At 44.1% G+C, this 19,415-nt stretch overlaps 1 protein-coding gene across 1 annotated transcript in view; it reads right to left on the bottom strand.

Moving 5' to 3' along the window:
- The window catches only part of LOC126336239 (cardioacceleratory peptide receptor-like), a 956,109-nt gene that overhangs the window by 24,421 nt on the left and 912,273 nt on the right, over window positions 1-19,415 (bottom strand). Inside the window, exon 6 of the mRNA XM_049999729.1 lies at window positions 16,839-17,027. Within this exon, the coding sequence (XP_049855686.1) occupies window positions 16,839-17,027 (189 nt within the window). The remainder of the gene's footprint in view (window positions 1-16,838; window positions 17,028-19,415) is intronic.

A 19,415-nucleotide genomic window follows, 5' to 3' on the forward strand; every position in this document is an offset into this window, starting at 1 on the left:
TAGTGCTCAGAGCCATTTGAAACATTTGACCCAATAGAAATGAACAGGCTTATCTAATGTTTTGGAATTTTTACGTTAAGTTTTATGCTTCTTGTTTTGAATGTCGTGTTGTATTGCATTGCAATTAACAATTGGGGAAGCTGTTTTAAAGCTATTAAGACATTGCGGAAGTTTCTCTGAGTTTGGCCATGATATGCATTTTTAGAGAAATTGGCCAGTAGCTCTGAATTGTGGTGCTTCACTGATTTTAAGGACTTCTTGGTTTGATATTTTATGAGTTACGATTTTCAGTTTTGAAGAATGTATAGACGTGTGTTAATTTTGGAGGGGTATTATTATAGTGAATATACTATCTTACATGCATCTTGGATAAAAGGGATGCCATGTGTGAATGTCAGATACTTTTAATTGTACTGCTGTCCTAACGCTCCAATCAAATGGCTCTGAGCACTGGGGGACTTTACTTCTTTGGTCATCAGTCCCCTAGAACTACCTAAACCTAACTAACCTAAGACATCACATACATCCATGCCCGAGGCAGGATTCGAACCTGCGACCGTAGCGGTCACGCGGTTCCAGACTGTAGCGCCTAGAATCGATTGGCCACCTCGGCAGGCTAACACTCCAAACAGCCACGGCAGTTTGAGTAGGGTAATTAAATTAACTACGGTAGACACAGAAGAGGAAATGAACCGTCTGCATACAGAGCAGAAATGACAACATGTCAGTGGACGCGTGATTACTGATCAAATATCAAGGCCTGTTCCGAGTGAATTTTGGAAATCGTGACCGTCGACAGTATATTTTCGATATGTCCACTTATCATTTGCGGAACGTAATTACGGTGTACTGCTCACAGCACCTTTACGAGAGCCACTGTGTGAGTTGTAAACAGCGCAGCGCGTGTAAACAGAAGTGGCGGTGGCGGTGGTCACGCAACGGGCCGCTGTGTGCATTACTGGCGCCCGGACAGCTGTGACGGGACGGCGCATCCATCAGAGGGCCGCCGGCTGTCGGACGTCCTCCCGTCGAGACATCTCTCAGCGGCAGCGGCGGGCCATCAGGGCGGAGCGCGGCTATAAGTGCCGTCATCAACTGGGTCAAGCACCGGACGGCCGACGGCCTCCTGTCATCATTACAGATGGGTGGGAGGCGCCGTCTGTGTGCTTCGTTTCCTCTGTATAATGCCGTCATACTAATACACAGGGTGATCAAAAAGTCAATATAAATTTGAAAACTGAAGAAATCACGGAATAATGTAGATAGAGAGGGGCAAATTGACACACATGCTTGGAATGACATGGAGTTTCATTAGAACTAAAAAATAAAAAAAAATACAAACGTTCAAAAAATGTCCGACAGATCAGAATAGCTATAATTAGCATAACAAAGTAAGAACAAGCAAAGATGATGTTCTTTACAGGAAATGCTCAATATGTCCAACATCACTCCTCAACTACAGCTGTAGTCGAGGAATACTGTTGTGAACGGCACTGTAAAGCATGTCGAGACTTATGGTGAGGCATTGGCGTCGGATGTTGTCTTTCAGCATCCCTGGAGATGTCGGTCGATCACGATACACTTGCGGCTTCAGGTAACTCCAAAGCCAATAATCGCACGGACTGAGGTCTGGGGACCTGGAAGGCCAACCAAGACGAAAGTGGCGACTGAGCACACGATCATCACCAAAGAACGAGCGCAAGACATCTTTCACGCGTCTAGCAATACTTTTTTTTGTTCTAATAAAACCCCATGTCATTCCAAGCATGTGTGTCAATTTTTACCTCTCTATCTACATTATTCCGTGGTTTATTAAGTTTTCAAATTTATACTGACTTTTTGATCACCCGGTACAAATCATCTTGCAAAATAATACTTTTTTTTTTGAGTCATCAGTCTTCTGACTAGTTCGATACGGCCAGCCACGAATTCCTTTCCTGTGCCAACCTGTGCAACCTACTTCCTCAAATATTTGCTGCATCTATTTCAAGCTCTCTCATGCAATACAGATTTGAGCCTCTACAGCTCCCTCTGTTACCACGGAAGTTCCTCCCTGGTGTTTCATTAGCTATCCAGTCAGCCTGTCTCTTCTGCTTGCCAGTGTTCTCCATATGTCGCGCGGGCTAGCCGCGGTCTGAGGGGCCTTGTCGAGGCCCGTGCGGCTCCCTGCGTCGGGGGCTCCAGTCCTCCCTCGGGCATGGGTTTGTGTGTGTTGCCCAGATTAGATTAGATGAATACTTGTTCCATACATCATGAATACGACACTTCGCAATGATGTGGAACGTGTCAGGTTAATAAAAGGTGTCTAACAAGATATTACATTACACAAAATACTACATGACACTTAATATTTTTAATTTTTTTGTGGGGGTTGGAGAAATTACCCACTTACTATATCCAAAAATTCGTCTAATGAGCAGAAGGAGTTGCCATTACGATATTCTTTTAATTTCCTTTCATGTGCTATATGACTACCTGTCAGACTTTTGATGCTATTAGGTCAGTGACCATAAACTTTTGTGGCAGCATAATTTACCCCCTTCTGAGCCAAAGTTAGATTTAACCTTGAGTAGTGAAGATCATCCTTTCTCCTAGTGTTATATGTACTGCTATTACTTTTGAATTCGTTCGGATTGTTAATAACAAACTTCATAAGTATATATATATATATATATATTACGCTTGTGTGCATTGAACACTTTTTTACTCAATGATGAGTTACCCCAGAATATTATGCCATACGAAAGCATAGAATGAAAATAGGCGTGGTAAGCTAATTTACTGAGATGTATATCGCCAAAATTTGCAATGACCCTAATAGCATAAGTAGCTGAACTCAAACGTTTCAGCAGATCTTCAGTGTGTTTTTTCCAGTTCAACCCCTCATCAATGCATATACCTAGAAATTTTGAATATTCTACCTTAGCTACCGATTTCTGATCGAAACATGTATTTATGAATGGTGTCATTTGACTTACTGTGTGGAACTGTATATACTGTGTTTTGTCAAAGTTTAATGAGAGCCCGTTTGCAGAAAACCACTTAATGATTTTCTGAAAAACATCGTTTACAATTTCGCCAGTTAATTCTTGTCTGTTGGGTGTAGTAGTTACACTTGCATCATCGTGAAAAATATCAGCTTTGCATCTTCGTGAACATAGAATGTCAAGTTATTAATATATATTAAGAACAGCAGAGGACAGAAGACCTAACCTTGCGGCACCCCATTCTTGATTGTTCCCCAGTTTGAGAAATCACCAGTTTTTTGCATATTATGTGAACTGCTTTTTTCAACTTTCTGCACTTTTCCAGTTAGGTATGATTTAAACCATTTGAGCGGTGTCCCATTCATACCATAGTACTTGAGCTTATCTAGAAGTAAGTTTAAAAAAAATGGCTCTGAGCACTATGGGGCTTAACATCTTAGGTCATCAGTCCCCTAGAACTTAAAACCAGTTAAACCTAACTAACCTAAGGACATCACACACATCCATGCCCGAGGCATGGGACCGTAGCAGTCGCGCGGTTCCGGACTGCGCGCCTAGAACCGCGAAACCACCGCGGCCGGCAGTTAGTTTAAGTTAGATTAAGTAGTGTGTAGGCTTAGGGACCGATGACCTCAGCAGTTTTGTCCCATACGACCTGACCACAAATTTCCAAATTTTCCATATATTCCTTTCCTTGTCGATTCCTCGCAGAACGTCCCCATTACATACCTCATCAATTCACCAATTTTTCAGCATTCCTCTGTAGCACCACATCGCAGAGGCTTCGATTCCCTTCTGTTCCGGTTTGTTCATAGTCCAAGCCTCACTACCATACCATGCTGTGCTGCAAAAGTACATTCTCATAAATTTCTTTTTCATCTTAAGGGCAGATCTTTGGCAGGAATGCCCTTTTTGCCAGCGTCAGTCTGCTTTTGATGTCGTCCTTTCTCCGTCCGCCATCGGTTATTTTGCTGCCTGGATAGTAGAATTCCTTAACTTTGTGTGGTGTCACCGCCAGACACCACACTTGCTAGGTGGTAGCCTTTAAATCGGCCGCGGTCCGGTAGTATACGTCGGACCCGCGTGTCGTCACTATCAGTGATTGCAGACCGAGCGCCGCCACACGGCAGGTCTAGTCTAGAGAGACTCCCCAGCAGTCGCCCCAGTTGTATAGTCGACTTTACTAGCGATGGTTCACTGTCTACATACGCTCTCATTTGCCGAGACGACAGTTTAGCATAGCCTTCAGCTACGTCATTTGCTGCGACCTAGCAAGGCGCCATATTCAGTTACTATAATTACTTCAAGAACGTATTCTGACCAGATAATACTGTGAGTCATGTACCGTCATGAGCGATGTCCATCATTAACGTATTAAAGTTAAGTATCAAACTAATTACGTCCGCTTTCTGAATTCTCATTCCTTGTCACGTTCCAGACCTCACGTCAGTATAGTTCTTCCCTCCTCACGCCAGCCTGCGTGAGCTGAAACGTGTGCATTTCGGCCTCCACTCGTAACACGGTGTTGGCTCTTCAGCTGACACAAAGCTTTGTCTACTTCATCTTTTCCAATTCTGATGTTAAGTTTCACGCAGTTCTTATTTCTGCTACTTCTCATTACTTTTGTCTTGGATGTACTCTCAGTCCATATTCTGTACTCATTACACTGTTCATTCCATTTTTTCGCTGACGACAAAAGTCATCACCGAATGCTATCATTGATATCCTTTCACCCTGAATATTAATCGCACTCTTGTACCTTTCTTTTATTTCCGTCATAGCTTCTTCGATGTTTACATTGAATAGTAGAGACGAAAGACTACTCTCCCACGTGACAGCCTTTTTAATGCAAGCGCATCGTCCTTGGTCTTCTAGTCTTATTGTTCCCTCTTGGTTCTTGTACGTATTGTAAATTACCCCTCTTTCCTTGTAGCTTACCCCTATTTTTCACAGAATTTGGAACGGCTTGCACCATTTTGCATTGTATAAAGCCTTATTCCAAGTCGACAAAACCTGTCAACGTGTCTAGATTTTTCTTCAGTCTTGCTTCCATCCTCAACCGCGATGCCTCTCTAGTGCTTTAACCTTTCCCGAAGCCAAACTGCTCGTTATCTAAAATATCCTCAATCTTTTTCCGCTCTTATGTGTATTATATTTATTAGCAACCTGAATGCATGAGCTGTTAAGCTTATTGTAGTGTAATTCTCGGACTTTTCGGCTCTTGTTATCTTTGGAATTGTGTAGATGATGTTTTCCCGCAAATATAATGGTATATTGCCATTCGCTACACACCAACGTGAGTAGTCGTTTTCTTGCCACTTTTTGAAATTTCGGTTAAATGTTATTTATTCCTTCCGCATTATTCGATCTTGAGTCTTTCAAAATTCTTTTAAATTGTGGTTTTAATACTGGATCCCTACCTCTTCCTTCTCGACTCCTGCCGGACGGAGTGGCCTAGCGGTTCTAGGCCCTACAGTCTGCAACCGCGCGTCCGCTACGGTCACAGGTTCGAATCCTGCCTCGGGCATGGATGTGTGTGATGGCCTTAGGTTAGTTAGGTTTAAGTAGTTCTAAGTTCTAGGGGGCTGATGACCTCAGAAGTTAAGACCCACAGTGCTCAGAGCCATTTCGATTCCTGTTTCTTCTTCTGTCATCTCTTGAGACACATTTTCCCTTCATAGAGTTGTTCAATGTACCCTATCACCTCTCGACTGTCTCCTCTGCACTTACCGGCGGAATTCCCATTGGACTCTTTATGTTACCACCCATGCTTTCAATTTTGACTTTTCTATACGCTATATTTCGACAGTCAATTTTTTTTCGATTTCTTCACATTTCTCATGCAGCCATTTTACCTTAGCTGCCCTGCACTTCCTATTTATTTCGTTCCTAAGTGACTCCTATTAGTGCCACTTGTAGCAACACTTCAGTGGCTGATGCTCTGATAACGGTGACAACCCTCTGCGCCGCCATTTAAAAAACCACCATCATCATAAATAATGTCCCAGTCTCAAACATCTAGCACCTGTCTTGTACCGACCTTTCCTTTACAAACCCACAAATTCAGAAAACAACTACCGTCCGAGTAATGAGGAAGGATCACTCATATCTGCCCCAATTGCAGCATTCCGTCCATAATTCTCTTCAACGTTCAAGCGCTTTTAGAGATTTAATCTCTATTCTTTGTAACAGACAACCTCTATAAGAATCAATATCGGCAATCACCACCATAGTCCCTGTCTTCTCCCCAACATATGCCTGTTTGTTTAAACCATACGTCCATGTCTGTACCTGAATCATTGGCGCTGCTGATTGCCATGGGGAGGGCGGATATTTTCCTTGGTATGAGAGCTGGTACAGGGTGCATTCAGCATCATGAGACATACTTGGGAGCTACTCGACCAATTAGTACCGGTTACAGTGTTAAGAAACCCGCCAACAAATGGAAGAAAGGTGTATACTGACCACATATTGTCCCCCATATCGAATTTAATGATGCCATTGATAGAGGACGACACGGCGGTCGATCAAGCTCGATTGGTCCTCTAGGGCCAGAACGCGGAAATTTACCATCTTATCTTACTGGCTTACAACACACATTACACATTATATACACTCCTGGAAATTGAAATAAGAACACGGTGAATTCATTGTCCCAGGAAGGGGAAACTTTATTGACACATTCCTGGGGTCAGATACATCACTTGATCACACTGACAGAACCACAGGCACAGAGACACAGGCAACAGAGCATGCACAATGTCGGCACTAGTACAGTGTATATCCACGTTTCCCAGCAATGCAGGCTGCTATTCTCCTATGGAGACGATCGTAGAGATGCTGGATGTAGTCCTGTGGAACGGCTTGCCATGCCATTTCCACCTGGCGCCTCAGTTGGACCAGCGTTCGTGCTGGACGTGCAGACCGCGTGACACGACGCTTCATCCAGTCCCAAACATGCTCAATGGGGGACAGATCCGGAGATCTTGCTGGCCAGGGTAGTTGACTTACACCTTCTAGAGCACGTTGGGTGGCACGGGATACATGCGGACGTGCATTGTCCTGTTGTAACAGCAAGTTCCCTTGCCGGTTTAGGAATGGTAGAACGATGGGTTCGATGACGGTTTGGATGTACCATGCACTATTCAGTGTCCCGTCGACGATCACCAGAGGTGTACGGCCAGTGTAGGAGATCGCTCCCCACACCATGATGCCGGGTGTTGGCCCTGTGTGCCTCGGTCGTATGCAGTCCTGATTGTGGCGCTCACCTGCACGGCGCCAAACACGCATACGACCATCATTGGCACCAAGGCAGAAGCGACTCTCATCGCTGAAGACGACACGTCTCCATTCGTCCCTCCATTCACGCCTGTCGCGACACCACTGGAGACGGGCTGCACGATGTTGGGGCGTGAGCGGAAGACGGCCTAACGGTGTGCGGGACCGTATCCCAGCTTCATGGAGACGGTTGCGAATGGTCCTCGCCGATACCCCAGGAGCAACAGTGTCCCTAATTTGCTGGGAAGTGGCGGTGCGGTCCCCTACGGCACTGCGTAGGATCCTACGGTCTTGGCGTGCATCCGTTGCTCGCTGCGGTCCGGTCCCAGGTCGACGGGCACGTGCACCTTCCGCCGACCACTGGCGACAACATCGATGTACTGTGGAGACCTCACGCCCCACGTGTTGAGCAATTCGGCGGTACGTCCACCCGGCCTCCCGCATGCCCACTATACGCCCTCGCTCAAAGTCCGTCAACTGCACATACGGTTCACGTCCACGCTCTCGCGGCATGCTACCAGTGTTAAAGACTGCGATGGAGCTCCGTATGCCACGTCAAACTGGCTGACACTGACGGCGGCGGTGCACAAATGCTGCGCAGCTAGCGCCATTCGACGGCCAACACCGTGGTTCCTGGTGTGTCCGCTGTGCCGTGCATGTGATCATTGCTTGTACAACCCTCTCGCAGTGTCCGGAGCAAGTATGGTGGGTCTGACACACCGGTGTCAATGTGTTCTTTTTTCAATTTCCAGGAGTGTATTTCATGCAACCTTCTATCTCCACTGCCTGCTGATGCGAGCCAAATCTTTTTACGTCATTTAGTGCCATTGCCCATCTCTGAATAATCGTTCGTATACAGTCACCCTGAAATGAAGCTCTTTGCACCCCGGCTTTAGTAACGAGAACATTATGGTTGTTTATGGAAACTTGCCACGATATCAAGTGGAAATATATATCTGTGACAATTGTATTCCTAATAATTTTTATTTTAGTTCGTTGTCCCGTTTTGTTAATTATGACTATCGATTTCGTTCATTATAGAATATCCTCAGACCTCTTAAAATAATAGAAAGACATGCAAATTCTTGTACGATAGTGAAGTGCTTGCTCTGCACATAAGAAAGTCATGTGGAAGGTATCCTAAGAGACGAACGCAATATTCTAAAAAATATATTCGGTTCGAAAAGAAGAGAAGGTGAATACAGAATCCAATCGCTAAGAAATCCGAAAAACTATCTAAACTCGCGGCAGACATCAGAAAAAGAAGATTGCAAAATTTTATGGGCATATTGAAAGATCCTCAATAAGACTCACTCAAAAAATTACGACGTACAAAGAACAATTCAAAACCATACCCTGGTCCCAGCAGCACAAAAATTATTTAGAAAAAGCTCAACAACTTCATCAGACATTTTCAAGAGAAACCTATACAGTCAAAAATACATGTACTCTCTCGGTCAGTATCACATTTCTCCACTCCCAGAGATGTTGTGTGACTAATTTACGATATGACTTTGTTTTATGAAAAATGATAGTGTCTAAGGGCCAACCTTTTTCTCTGACCTGGTCGTCTCAGCGAACGGATGTGATAAAAGGTTATGTCTTACGATGTTAGATAAGATGAGTTGGGATACAATTTTATATTTACTTTATTCATTTGTATTATTTAATTTACTTCTTGTTCTCATTTAATATTTTTAATGTTTTCAGCAAATATTCATTGTTGGTCGTATTAACACGACGATGCAATGGATCGGCCGCCATTGTCGCAGCCTTAAGTGCTCACAGCACTTTCCAGAAAACGAACCTCATGTAATCACATGAGAACGAAGCCCGATGCCAATTAAAACCGTATTCTTATTGCGAATATAATTCTGACGCACAAAATTGATTAACCATCTTTCCGTGGTAAGGCATCTTTCTTTTAGTCGTTGGATACAGGCATCGCCGATTTTCGTAATTCATCTCAGCATTTTTGCCTCTCTTTCCCTCTTGCGACTTTTATTTCCACATCAAATAGTGTTAACAGCTTACTAAATGGAAAGATCGATTATAAAGTAGCAAATGGGAAGTAGTACTGCCAGAGAATGATACCACCATCAGGAAAGGAACAAAGTGGACCGGAGAAAGAAAGAGAATCCACGGAGAGAAAAATAGGAGTTGCTTGGAAATTCCGAAGATTGAAACATAATAGCTTTGCACAGTCGAAGAGGGTCTAATCTCACCTAATAATAATAGTAGTAATAGTAATAATAGTAGAAATAATAATAACACATATTGTAGTTACAGAGCTAACCTTAGGCGCAGTGCTCGGCTTCCGTGAGTCAGTAATGCAAGTACACTACCCCGCAGGCACGGATTATTAAAGAGTGTGGCCAAGTATACTAGGAACTGTCGTCTTCTGTATGTGACAGATCAAGATGACAGATTCGCTGTGTTAAAACAAAACGGTTAGAAAAATGAAATTGCGGTCAATGTATAAAAGTAAAATTAGAATACAGTAAAACCCCTCTAATGTGTCACTTTCAGGAATATATAATATTTATTGCAAAAATAAAAAAAACATTTAGTACAAAAAATTAATCGATTTAAAAACTATTTAAAAACTAAAAGACGTCTGCAGTAATATAAAAGGATGTTTTTTTACACGGTGTTAAAAACCATATTAACTATAAGCGTCTACACACACTATAATATGTATTGGTTTTAAAAGGAAAAACGACATACACTGTAAACTAAAGAACGTTTGTAGCACTGTATACAAAAAGAAACTTTTTGCGAAGAAATAAACTACTGTATGTATAAAATAACAGATTATTATACGGTATGCATTGATTTTACAGTAAAAACGAAAACAAATTACAGTACTGTCCTGTTCTTAATAACGTATAAACGATGTGTTTTGTAATCCTTCAGAGTGCTTTCACCATCAATCGTAACTGTATAGCATTCAGTGTCTTTCCGATTCTTCCTCCAATCCTTAATTGTCGTAACACTTACATTCAGTTCCTTTGCAATGTTTTGGTGCGATTTTCCTTCGTCCAGTCTTAGTGGCACTGCTAATTTTTCATTTAGTGAAAGAGTTACGTGTTTACGTTTTATCCAGACATGTTGAAAAACAGACAACTGTACACACAATGAATCTACAGTAATAAGTAGTGTAGAGAACACGGAATAAAGCAAGCAACGACTTTTTTTAATCCCAACAAAGGATAAAACTGCACAATAACGTACAGTGTAACAATGTGCTCAGCGACAGACACCACAACTATGGCCCGACAGGCGTCCAGTCAGTGACAAGCCGGCACAGGCTCGCGAGCCTCAGCCTGGTCGAACTAACCTGAGTGACGGACCATCCAAGGTCAGATTAGAGGGGTTGTACTGTAGAAGAAAATCTCGCAGATTTTCTTCGTTCTTGCACATTAGTATACTTCTTTCCTGCGAGTGCTCCACCAGAGGGTGCTGTTTTCCGTGGCTCAGGAACACACTAAGCACAGCGTGGACTCCTCTGGTGGGCTGGCCGCGTTGACACTAGGCTGATCCCATCGGCCGGTGCACACGTGATAATGCTTTGACTGTCACAGCGTGTGTAAATCGATATACAGTATTTAAAATGTCATGGTTCAGAAAACTGATTCTTTCATTCAGCAGACCATCATTCCAATAACGGGCGAAATTTTCAACTTCCACCCCTATATTGAAGAAACGAAAATCAAATGGTTCAAATGGCCTTGAGCACTATGGGACTTAACTTTGAGGTTATCAGCCCCCTAGAACTTAGAACTACTTAAACCTAACTAACCTAAGGACATCACACACATTCATGCCTGAGGCAGGATTCAAACCTGCGACCGTAACGGTCGCGCGGTTTCAGACTGAAGCGCCTAGAAGCGCTCGGCCACAACGGCCGGCTTGAAGAAACGACTTTTTCTGTCTCTATATTCACTTTCCAGTCACATTAATTCACAAGCTTGAATAACAATCGCAGCGAGGACCGTTGCGAGACATGCTGCAAGAGAGTCAGCTAGGTTCTGGAACGTGCTGACAAGGATGTAGAGCCATGTAGACTCCAGTGCAGTGGTCAGCTGCGCTAGGTGTCTTGGTTGAGGATCCATGGCGCGAAATCCCCGATATTGGTGGTCCCACAAATTATCGGTTGGGTATAATTCCGGGAGTTTATTGGCCAGGGGAGTACGGTAAAATTATCCCGCTGCCTTTCGAATCACGCACGTACAATACCGGCTCTGTGACCCCTTGTATGGTTCTGCAGGTAGATGCCATCATGCCGAGGTGTACATGGTTTCCAAGTACAGAGCGTACTTGCGTTGACCCATTGTACCTTCCAGACAGATGAGTTTACCCAGGGGTGCGATATTGGCATGCAAATTCCACATTTTGTCGCCGATGAGCGCAGTCAACGCAGATGCGTGAACTAAGAGCCTGTTGCAACGGCACAAACGCAGCAACGCTCACTATTGGTAGTCCCATTGTTCCCCTGGGCGGTCAGCTGCTCAACACTCACAGTTCTATTCGCCCGCACATATCTCGGCAGCTGTCGTTCACACCTGTCATCTATGACGCATTATGCACAACAGCTGGCTAGGTGCTGTTTTGGTTGGCATCAGTTTGCAATATACGATATACTTTAAGTACGATGGCACGTGAACAGTTTAAAAACTGAGCGCCTTCGGAAACGCTTCCTCTCTTGGTCTGGAAGACGGTGATCATGCATTATAGGACGTCAGATAAATCGCTCCGTTTCTGCATTACGACAAGGACTGCGTCTGTGATTGGTTACCGCACGTTGATGTCAACCAGAGGCGGTTATCACAATAATGTTACTGGACTATGTGTTAATTCCATGTGCTGTTCTACATTTGATAATTCATGTTTCGCTCATTTTATGTGTCTACTAACAGCAGTTTTATTTTTTATGCTTACGTGTTTCTTGAATCGAGTTTGTAAATTTCGCCTTGTCCCTTCTATGTAAACCTAGTCACACTCTGCACGTTTTACTTCATATATTAGTCTTGAAGTTTCGTGCTTAGTCGTCACTCTTAAGTCGAAGTTTCATTTTAATGGGTTCTTGGGTTGCAAACGCTATGCTGATCCATTCAGGACAACATGTTGCTAGTTTTTGGGATATGTTTCCTCAATATGTTAGCGTTATATATTTCGTGTTCTTGGTGCGTAGCATTCATGCCACACAATATACCATAAACGAGCGTAGTTAGAAGCACTATTGATTGTGTTTCAAAGCTGTTCTTGACTGAACTCGAAAAGCCGCACGAATGATATTTTTTACGGCTCAAGTAACACATTCATGGTCAAAATACCGAAAGTTAGACAAAATTGATAGGTAAAGTACAATTTTTATTCAGGACATCATTAGCATTATGTTCCCATCACGACAATAGTAGAGAATTAAGGGGGTATTAGGCGCATGGTTTTCATTGACAGAACTTAAAACTGTAAAGTCACATCATCCGTAAATTATTATAACCATACCATAATAAGTGACTATTACAAATACACCGAAGAGCCAAAGAAACTGATACACTTGCCTAATAGCGTGTAGGGCCCCCGCGAGCACGCACGAGTGCCACAACACGACGTGTCATGGACTCGACTGATGTCTGAAGTAGTGGTGCAGGGAATTGACACAATGAATACTGCACGGCTGTCCATAAATCCGTAAGAGTACAAGGGAGTGGAGATCTCTTCTGAACAGCACGTCGCAAGGCATCCCAGATATGCTCAATAATGTTCATGTCTAGGGAGTTTGGTGACCAGCGGAAGTGTTTAAACACAGAAGAGTGTTCCTGGAGCCACTCTGTAGCAATTTTGGACGTGTGGGGTGTCGCATTGTCCTGCTGGAATTGCCGAAGTCTGTCTGAATGCACAGTGGACATGAATGGATGCAGGTGATCAGGCACCTGCCAAAGTCTTAGCTAGACATATCAGGGGTTCCATATCACTCCAACTGCACCCCCCCCCCCCCCCTCGCAACAACATTGCATAGCCTGCACCATCTTGAACAGTCCCCTGCTGCCATGCCATGCACTGTCCATGGGTTCATGAGGTTGTCTCCATAGCCGTACACGTCCATCCGCTCGACACAGTTTGAAACGAGACTCCTCCGACCAGGCAACATAATGTGAGTCATCAAGAGTCCAATGCGGGTGATGACGCTGCCAGCGGACAGCTTCTTGTCGTGGAGTCATCAAGAGTACACGAGTCGGCCTTCAGCTACGAAAGCCTATATAGATAATGTTTCATTGAATGGTTCGTACGCTAACATTTGTTGATGACCCAGCACTGATATCTGCAGCAATTTGCGGAAGGGTTGCACTTCCGTTACGTTAAACGACTCCCTTCAGTCGTCGTCGGCACCGTTCTTGCAGGATCTTTTTCAGGTCACAGCGATGTCAGAGATTTGATGTTTTGCCGGATTCCTGAAATTCACGGTACACTCGTGAAATTGTCGGAGATACTGTTTCCCATCGCTCGTAGCCGACTATAACGCCACGTTGAAAATCACTTAAATCTTGATAACCTGCCACTGTAGCAGCAGTAACCGATCAAAAAACTACGCGAGACATTTCTTGTCTTACATAGACATTGCTGCCCGCAGCGCCGTATTCTGTCTGTTTACATATCTGCGTATTTCAATATGCATGTCTATACCAGTTTCTTTGTCGCTTCAGTGTAGCTGACCATCAAAAAGAGACATTCACTTATTAAACCAAATTCAACAGAGGGGAATATGTGATAACCCAGAAGTTAGTGACTATTAAAATGGTTATGGCCATGGCTATCTAGTATTCTCCTGTTGCCATCATTAGTATCTTAGGAAGTAACTAGTACACGGCAGTATAATAGGATCCATGGTTCATCCAGAAAGCCACTCGGAAATGCGTAATAGGTGCTAATCTGTGGCAAAATTACCTGCAGAGCACAATGCTGTGAACTATATAAGTAGTTCATCATCACATGTGCTGATCCACAGCAGACAGTACGTTGACCCGAAGACGTCGTCCATCAATATACACCAATGGAAGAACGTGTAGCATGTGTAACGGTGAATTCTGCCCTCTAAAGAACTGTGAAGTAACCCTTAGGTAGATACGTTACCGTTGGTCAAGCTTCTCAAACGCAACATGCACGTCCCATGACTGATCAAGGACCACACCGATGACGAGATGTGCACGAATAGTGAGCCACTATTCCAATTGCACAATTAGATATGCAGAATATCAATTAATTTTAAGGAGTCCCTTACATGAGCACAAAAAATCACTGTCGCTGAGGGGCTGGAGCGACTCAGCAAAAGCGGAAAAAAGCCGTACTTAGAACTAACTGGCACATCACTCTTTTCCTTGCAAACACTGAAGAAATGTAGATGATAGGTAACAATTCTGGCCAGTCACTAATGGCTATACTAACAGCTCTCTATTTCAGAAAGGTCAAAAGGTGACTAGAAAACCATGGTCAAATTCAGTAATCTGATTTTAAGTAGTTCTTAAGTGATGCACATAGTGCTGACACGGATTATGAAAAGTAAAATAATTGCCCGAAGTTTTATTTCAGGTCATCATTCGTCTCTCGTTGAGTGGCAACTAGAGGTGAGCATTATATCGATATAAATGCTTTGAGTAACTGTGTTGCGACCCACCTCTGTCTTCATTGCATTCTGCTGCGTTAGTGGAGCAACGCAGTAACAATTATACAGATCAAATGAATTCGCAATTGCGAATAAGGACTACTATCAGCTGTAGACTGGAATGACATCCATGCACTGCAATATCGTAATTATTGACTGCAGACACTTCAACATCGTAATTATACAGATATTCACGTTAGAGCTAGTAACTAAAGTTGCAATTATGACTGGTATTTTGGTCGATATGCTAGTTCCCAGATTCGCCAGATATTACTCTTATCAACATATTTGGGGCTAGAAGAGTGTCAATTCAGAGGTGGCAAAACATCGTAATTTACGGGAATGTCGCGGACTTCTGATGCTGTATACCTTCTTCCGCATACGCCACGTAAGTCAAACAGCTGTAGGTGAAGCTACAGTGACTGGGAAGAACTTAAAAAACAAACAGAAAATGGAAACTGAAGATTTCAAATACTCACACGAACACTTCTCAGTGGTATTCTGAAATAAAAAGCCGGCGAAGGTTGAATAGGTACACAAATCGCGAAACTCCCAACTTCATTCCAGAATCTCGGATCGCGCATCTGGGTAAATGAGGTCTAGCCATCGAGATTTCATTTACACTAAGGTGACAAAAGTCATGAGATATCTCCTAACATCGTGTCGGACCTCCTTTTTCCCGGCTTGGTGCAGCAACATGACGTGTCACAAACTCAACAACTCTTTGGAAGTCCTCTGCAGAAATATTGAGTCATGCTGCCTCTATATCCGTCCATAACTGCGAAAGTGTTACCGTGCAGGATTTTGCACATGAACTGACCTTTCGATTATTTCCCATAAAATTACGATGGGACTCATGTCGGGCGATCTGGGTGGCCAAGTCGTTCGCTCGAACTGTCCATTCGAGAACAGTTGTGGCCCGGGTAACATGACGTCCTTGATTGGGAACATGAAGTATATGAATGGCTCCAAATGGTCTCCAAGTAGTCGAACATAAACATTTCCAGTCAATTACAGTTGGATCAGAGGACCCAGTCCCTTCCATGTAAACACTACCCACACTGTTATGGAACCACCACCAACTTGCACAGTGCCTTGTTCACAACTTGGGTCGAAGGCTTCGTGGGGACTGCACCACACTCGAACACCGCCATCAGCTCTTACCAACGGAGATCGGGACTCATCCGAGAAAGCCGACGAGTACCTGTCGCCCAGGGTCCAGCCGATATAGTGACGAGCCCAAGAGAGGCGCTGCAGGCGACGTCGTGCTGTTAGAAAAGTCACACGCTTTGGTCGTCTGCTGCCACAGCCCATCAACCCCGAAATTTCGCTGCACTGTATTGATGGATACGTTCGTCGTATGTTTCACCTTGATTTCTGCGACTGTTTCACACAGTTTCGCTTTTCGGTTAGCACTGATAACTCTACGCAAACGCCGCTTCTCACGGTCTTGATGTGACGTTCCTCGGCCGCTGCGTAGTCCATGGTGAAAGGTAAGGCCTGAAATTTGGTATTCTCAGCACATACTTGATACTGTGAATCTCGGAATATTGACTTCCCTAACGATTTCCGAAATGGAATGTCCTATGTTTCTAGCTCCAACTACAGTTCCACGATCAGGGTCTGCTACTTCCCATCGCGGGGTCATAATCACGTTCGACTCTTTATCAAATGAATCGCCTTAGTACAAACACCTGCTTCACCAATGTACTGCACTTTTATACCTTGTGTACGCGATACTACTGCCATTGCATATGGGCGTATTGTTTTCTCATAACTTTGTCTGTCTCAGTGTATGCCTTGTGCTAATTCAAAATAGTAGTGCCACAATCGCAAAGAAAAAACTCCGGACGTACAGGTTGTTTCCCGAGTGCTGGGATGAGGACGAGCCAGAAAAGTGGAGCGCTTACCGGTCCTGGCGTCGGTGTAGGGCGGCGGCGGCGCCATGTGCCGGCCCTTGCTCCAGATGGTGGACACGATGACGGTGTAGCAGGCCGAGATGATGACGGCGGGCAGCGCGAACAGCGTGAGCGCCACCAGCGTCATGTACAGCTGCCACTGCCACGCCTGCGGGAAGTCGATCCAGCACTGCAGCCGACCTGCCGGGCACGACACGCCGCTCTCAGCACGACCCCTCTGAGGCTGCACGTAGTGGAGGGACTACTTTGTTTGCGCTCACAGTAAGGCCATCGCCCTATGAATGTACAACTACAGCTGTTGAGCAAAGTTATACTGCTCTTACGACCAATGCGGGATACAGCCAATTGTGACATCCAAAACAGATTAAATCCTCTGAGATATTGGATTTTATGGGCAAGGAGTGATCATCAGTGGGAGATCATATAACTTTGTTTCACAGAGGAAGACCGCACTGTAGTTCCTTCTCTAGATTGTCGCATAGATGACAAAATGGTAGATATCGAAATAGACGACAGGGGGATAGAGAAACAATTAAAATCGCTCGAAAGAGGAAAGGCCTTTGGACCTGATGGGATACCAGTTCGATTTTACACAGAGTACGCGAAGGAACTTGCCCCCCTTCTTGCAGCGGTGTACCGTAGGTCTCTAGAAGAGCGTAGCGTTCCAAAGGATTGGAAAACGGCACAGGTCACCCCGTTTTCAAGAAGGGACGTCGAAAAGATGTGCAGAACTATAGACCTATATCTCTAACGTCGATCAGTTGTAGAATTTTGGAACACGTAAGATGTTAGAGTATAATGACTTTTCTGGAGACTAGAAATCTACTCTGTAGGAATCAGCATGGGTTTCGAAAAAGACGGTCGTGTGAAACCCAGCTCGCGCTATTCGTTCACGAGACTCAGAGGGCCATAGACACGGGTTCACAGGTAGATGCCGCGTTTCTTCACTTCCGCAAGGCGTTTGATACTGTTCCCCACAGTCGTTTAATGAACAAGGTAAGAGCATGTGGACTATCAGACCAATTGTGTGATTGGATTGAAGAGTTCATAGATAACAGAACGCGGCATGCCATTCTCAATGGAGAGAAGTCTTCCGAAGAAAGAGTGATTTCAGGTGTGCCGCAGGGGAGTGTCGTAGAAACGTTGCTATTCACAATATGCATAAATGACCTTGTGGATGACATCGGAAGTTCACTGAGACTTTTTGCAGATGTAACAATGGAAAATTGTACTGAAATGCAGGAGGATCTGCAGCGAATTGACACATGGTTCCTCAAATGGCAATTGAATATCAATGTAGACAAGTGTAATGTGCTGCGAATACATAGAAAGATAGATCCCTTATCATTTAGCTACAGTATAGCAGGTCAGCAACTGGAAGCAGTTAATTCCATAAATTATCTGCGAGTACGCATTAGGAGTGATTTAAAATGGAATGATCATATAAAGTTGATCGTCGGTAAAGCAGAGCCCAGACTGAGATTCATTGGAAGAATCCTGAGGGGATGGAATCCGAAAACAAAGCAAGTAGGTTACAGTACACTTGTTCGCCCAGTGCTTGAATACTGCTCAGTAGTGTGGGATCCGTATCAGATAGGGTTGATAGAAGAGATAGAAAAGATCCAACGGAGAGCAGCGCACTTCGTTACAGGATCATTTAGTAATCGCGAAAGCGTTACGGAGATGATAGATAAACTCCAGTGGAAGACTCTGCAGGAGAGACGCTCAGTAGCTCGGTATGGGCTTTTGTTGAAGTTTCGAGAACATACCTTCACCTAGGAGTCAAGCAATATATTACTACCTCCTACGTATATCTCGCGAAGAGACCATGAGGATAAAACCACAGAGATTAGACCCCACACAGAGGCATACCAACAATCGTTCTTTCCAAGAATAATACGAGACCGGAATAGAAGGGAGAACCGATAGAGGTACTCAAGGTACCCTCCGCCACACACCGTCAGGTGTCTTGCGGAGTATGGATGTAGATGTAGATGTAGATGTAGATGTAGATGTAGATGTAGATATACGCAACGAAACAGTTCTGCCTACTAAGAGTGGCCAGAAGATAGCTTTTGTGGAAACCACGGAAGACTTACTGTTTTGTTACCTTGTCCGACATTTTTCATCCTATGCATGATATCCGTAACTGCAGGTACTAGTTTTACTGCAATCACGTCCAGCTGAACCAAACATTTTACATGACGGTTTCGGCCTTAGGCATTGTAAAGTATTGACAACTGAACAAAAGAAGCCTTTTTGCCAGTTTTAAGTGTGTCGTGAGCTCCGTCATTCAGTGAAATTAGCTATTCTCCCATAAACGCGAACTGCTGCCACGACACTAGATACAGTAGCTCTTACCGACAACCGACAATTTGTCCTTGTTGGGATTGCAGCTTTTCCGTAAAGTCCCAGGGCTGACTTCGCACGACTCTATGTACAGCAAATTTTAAATGATTGGTTTCGGCCTTAAGCATTTTAAAGTGCTCACAACTGAACAACAGGAGCCCTTTTGCCAGTTTGTCGTGAGCTCTCCCATTCAATGATACGACGGAAATTCGGTTTATG

The sequence above is a fragment of the Schistocerca gregaria genome, chromosome 2 (genome assembly GCF_023897955.1).
Source record: "Schistocerca gregaria isolate iqSchGreg1 chromosome 2, iqSchGreg1.2, whole genome shotgun sequence".
In the NCBI taxonomy this organism is placed as follows: Eukaryota; Metazoa; Arthropoda; class Insecta; order Orthoptera; family Acrididae; genus Schistocerca; species Schistocerca gregaria.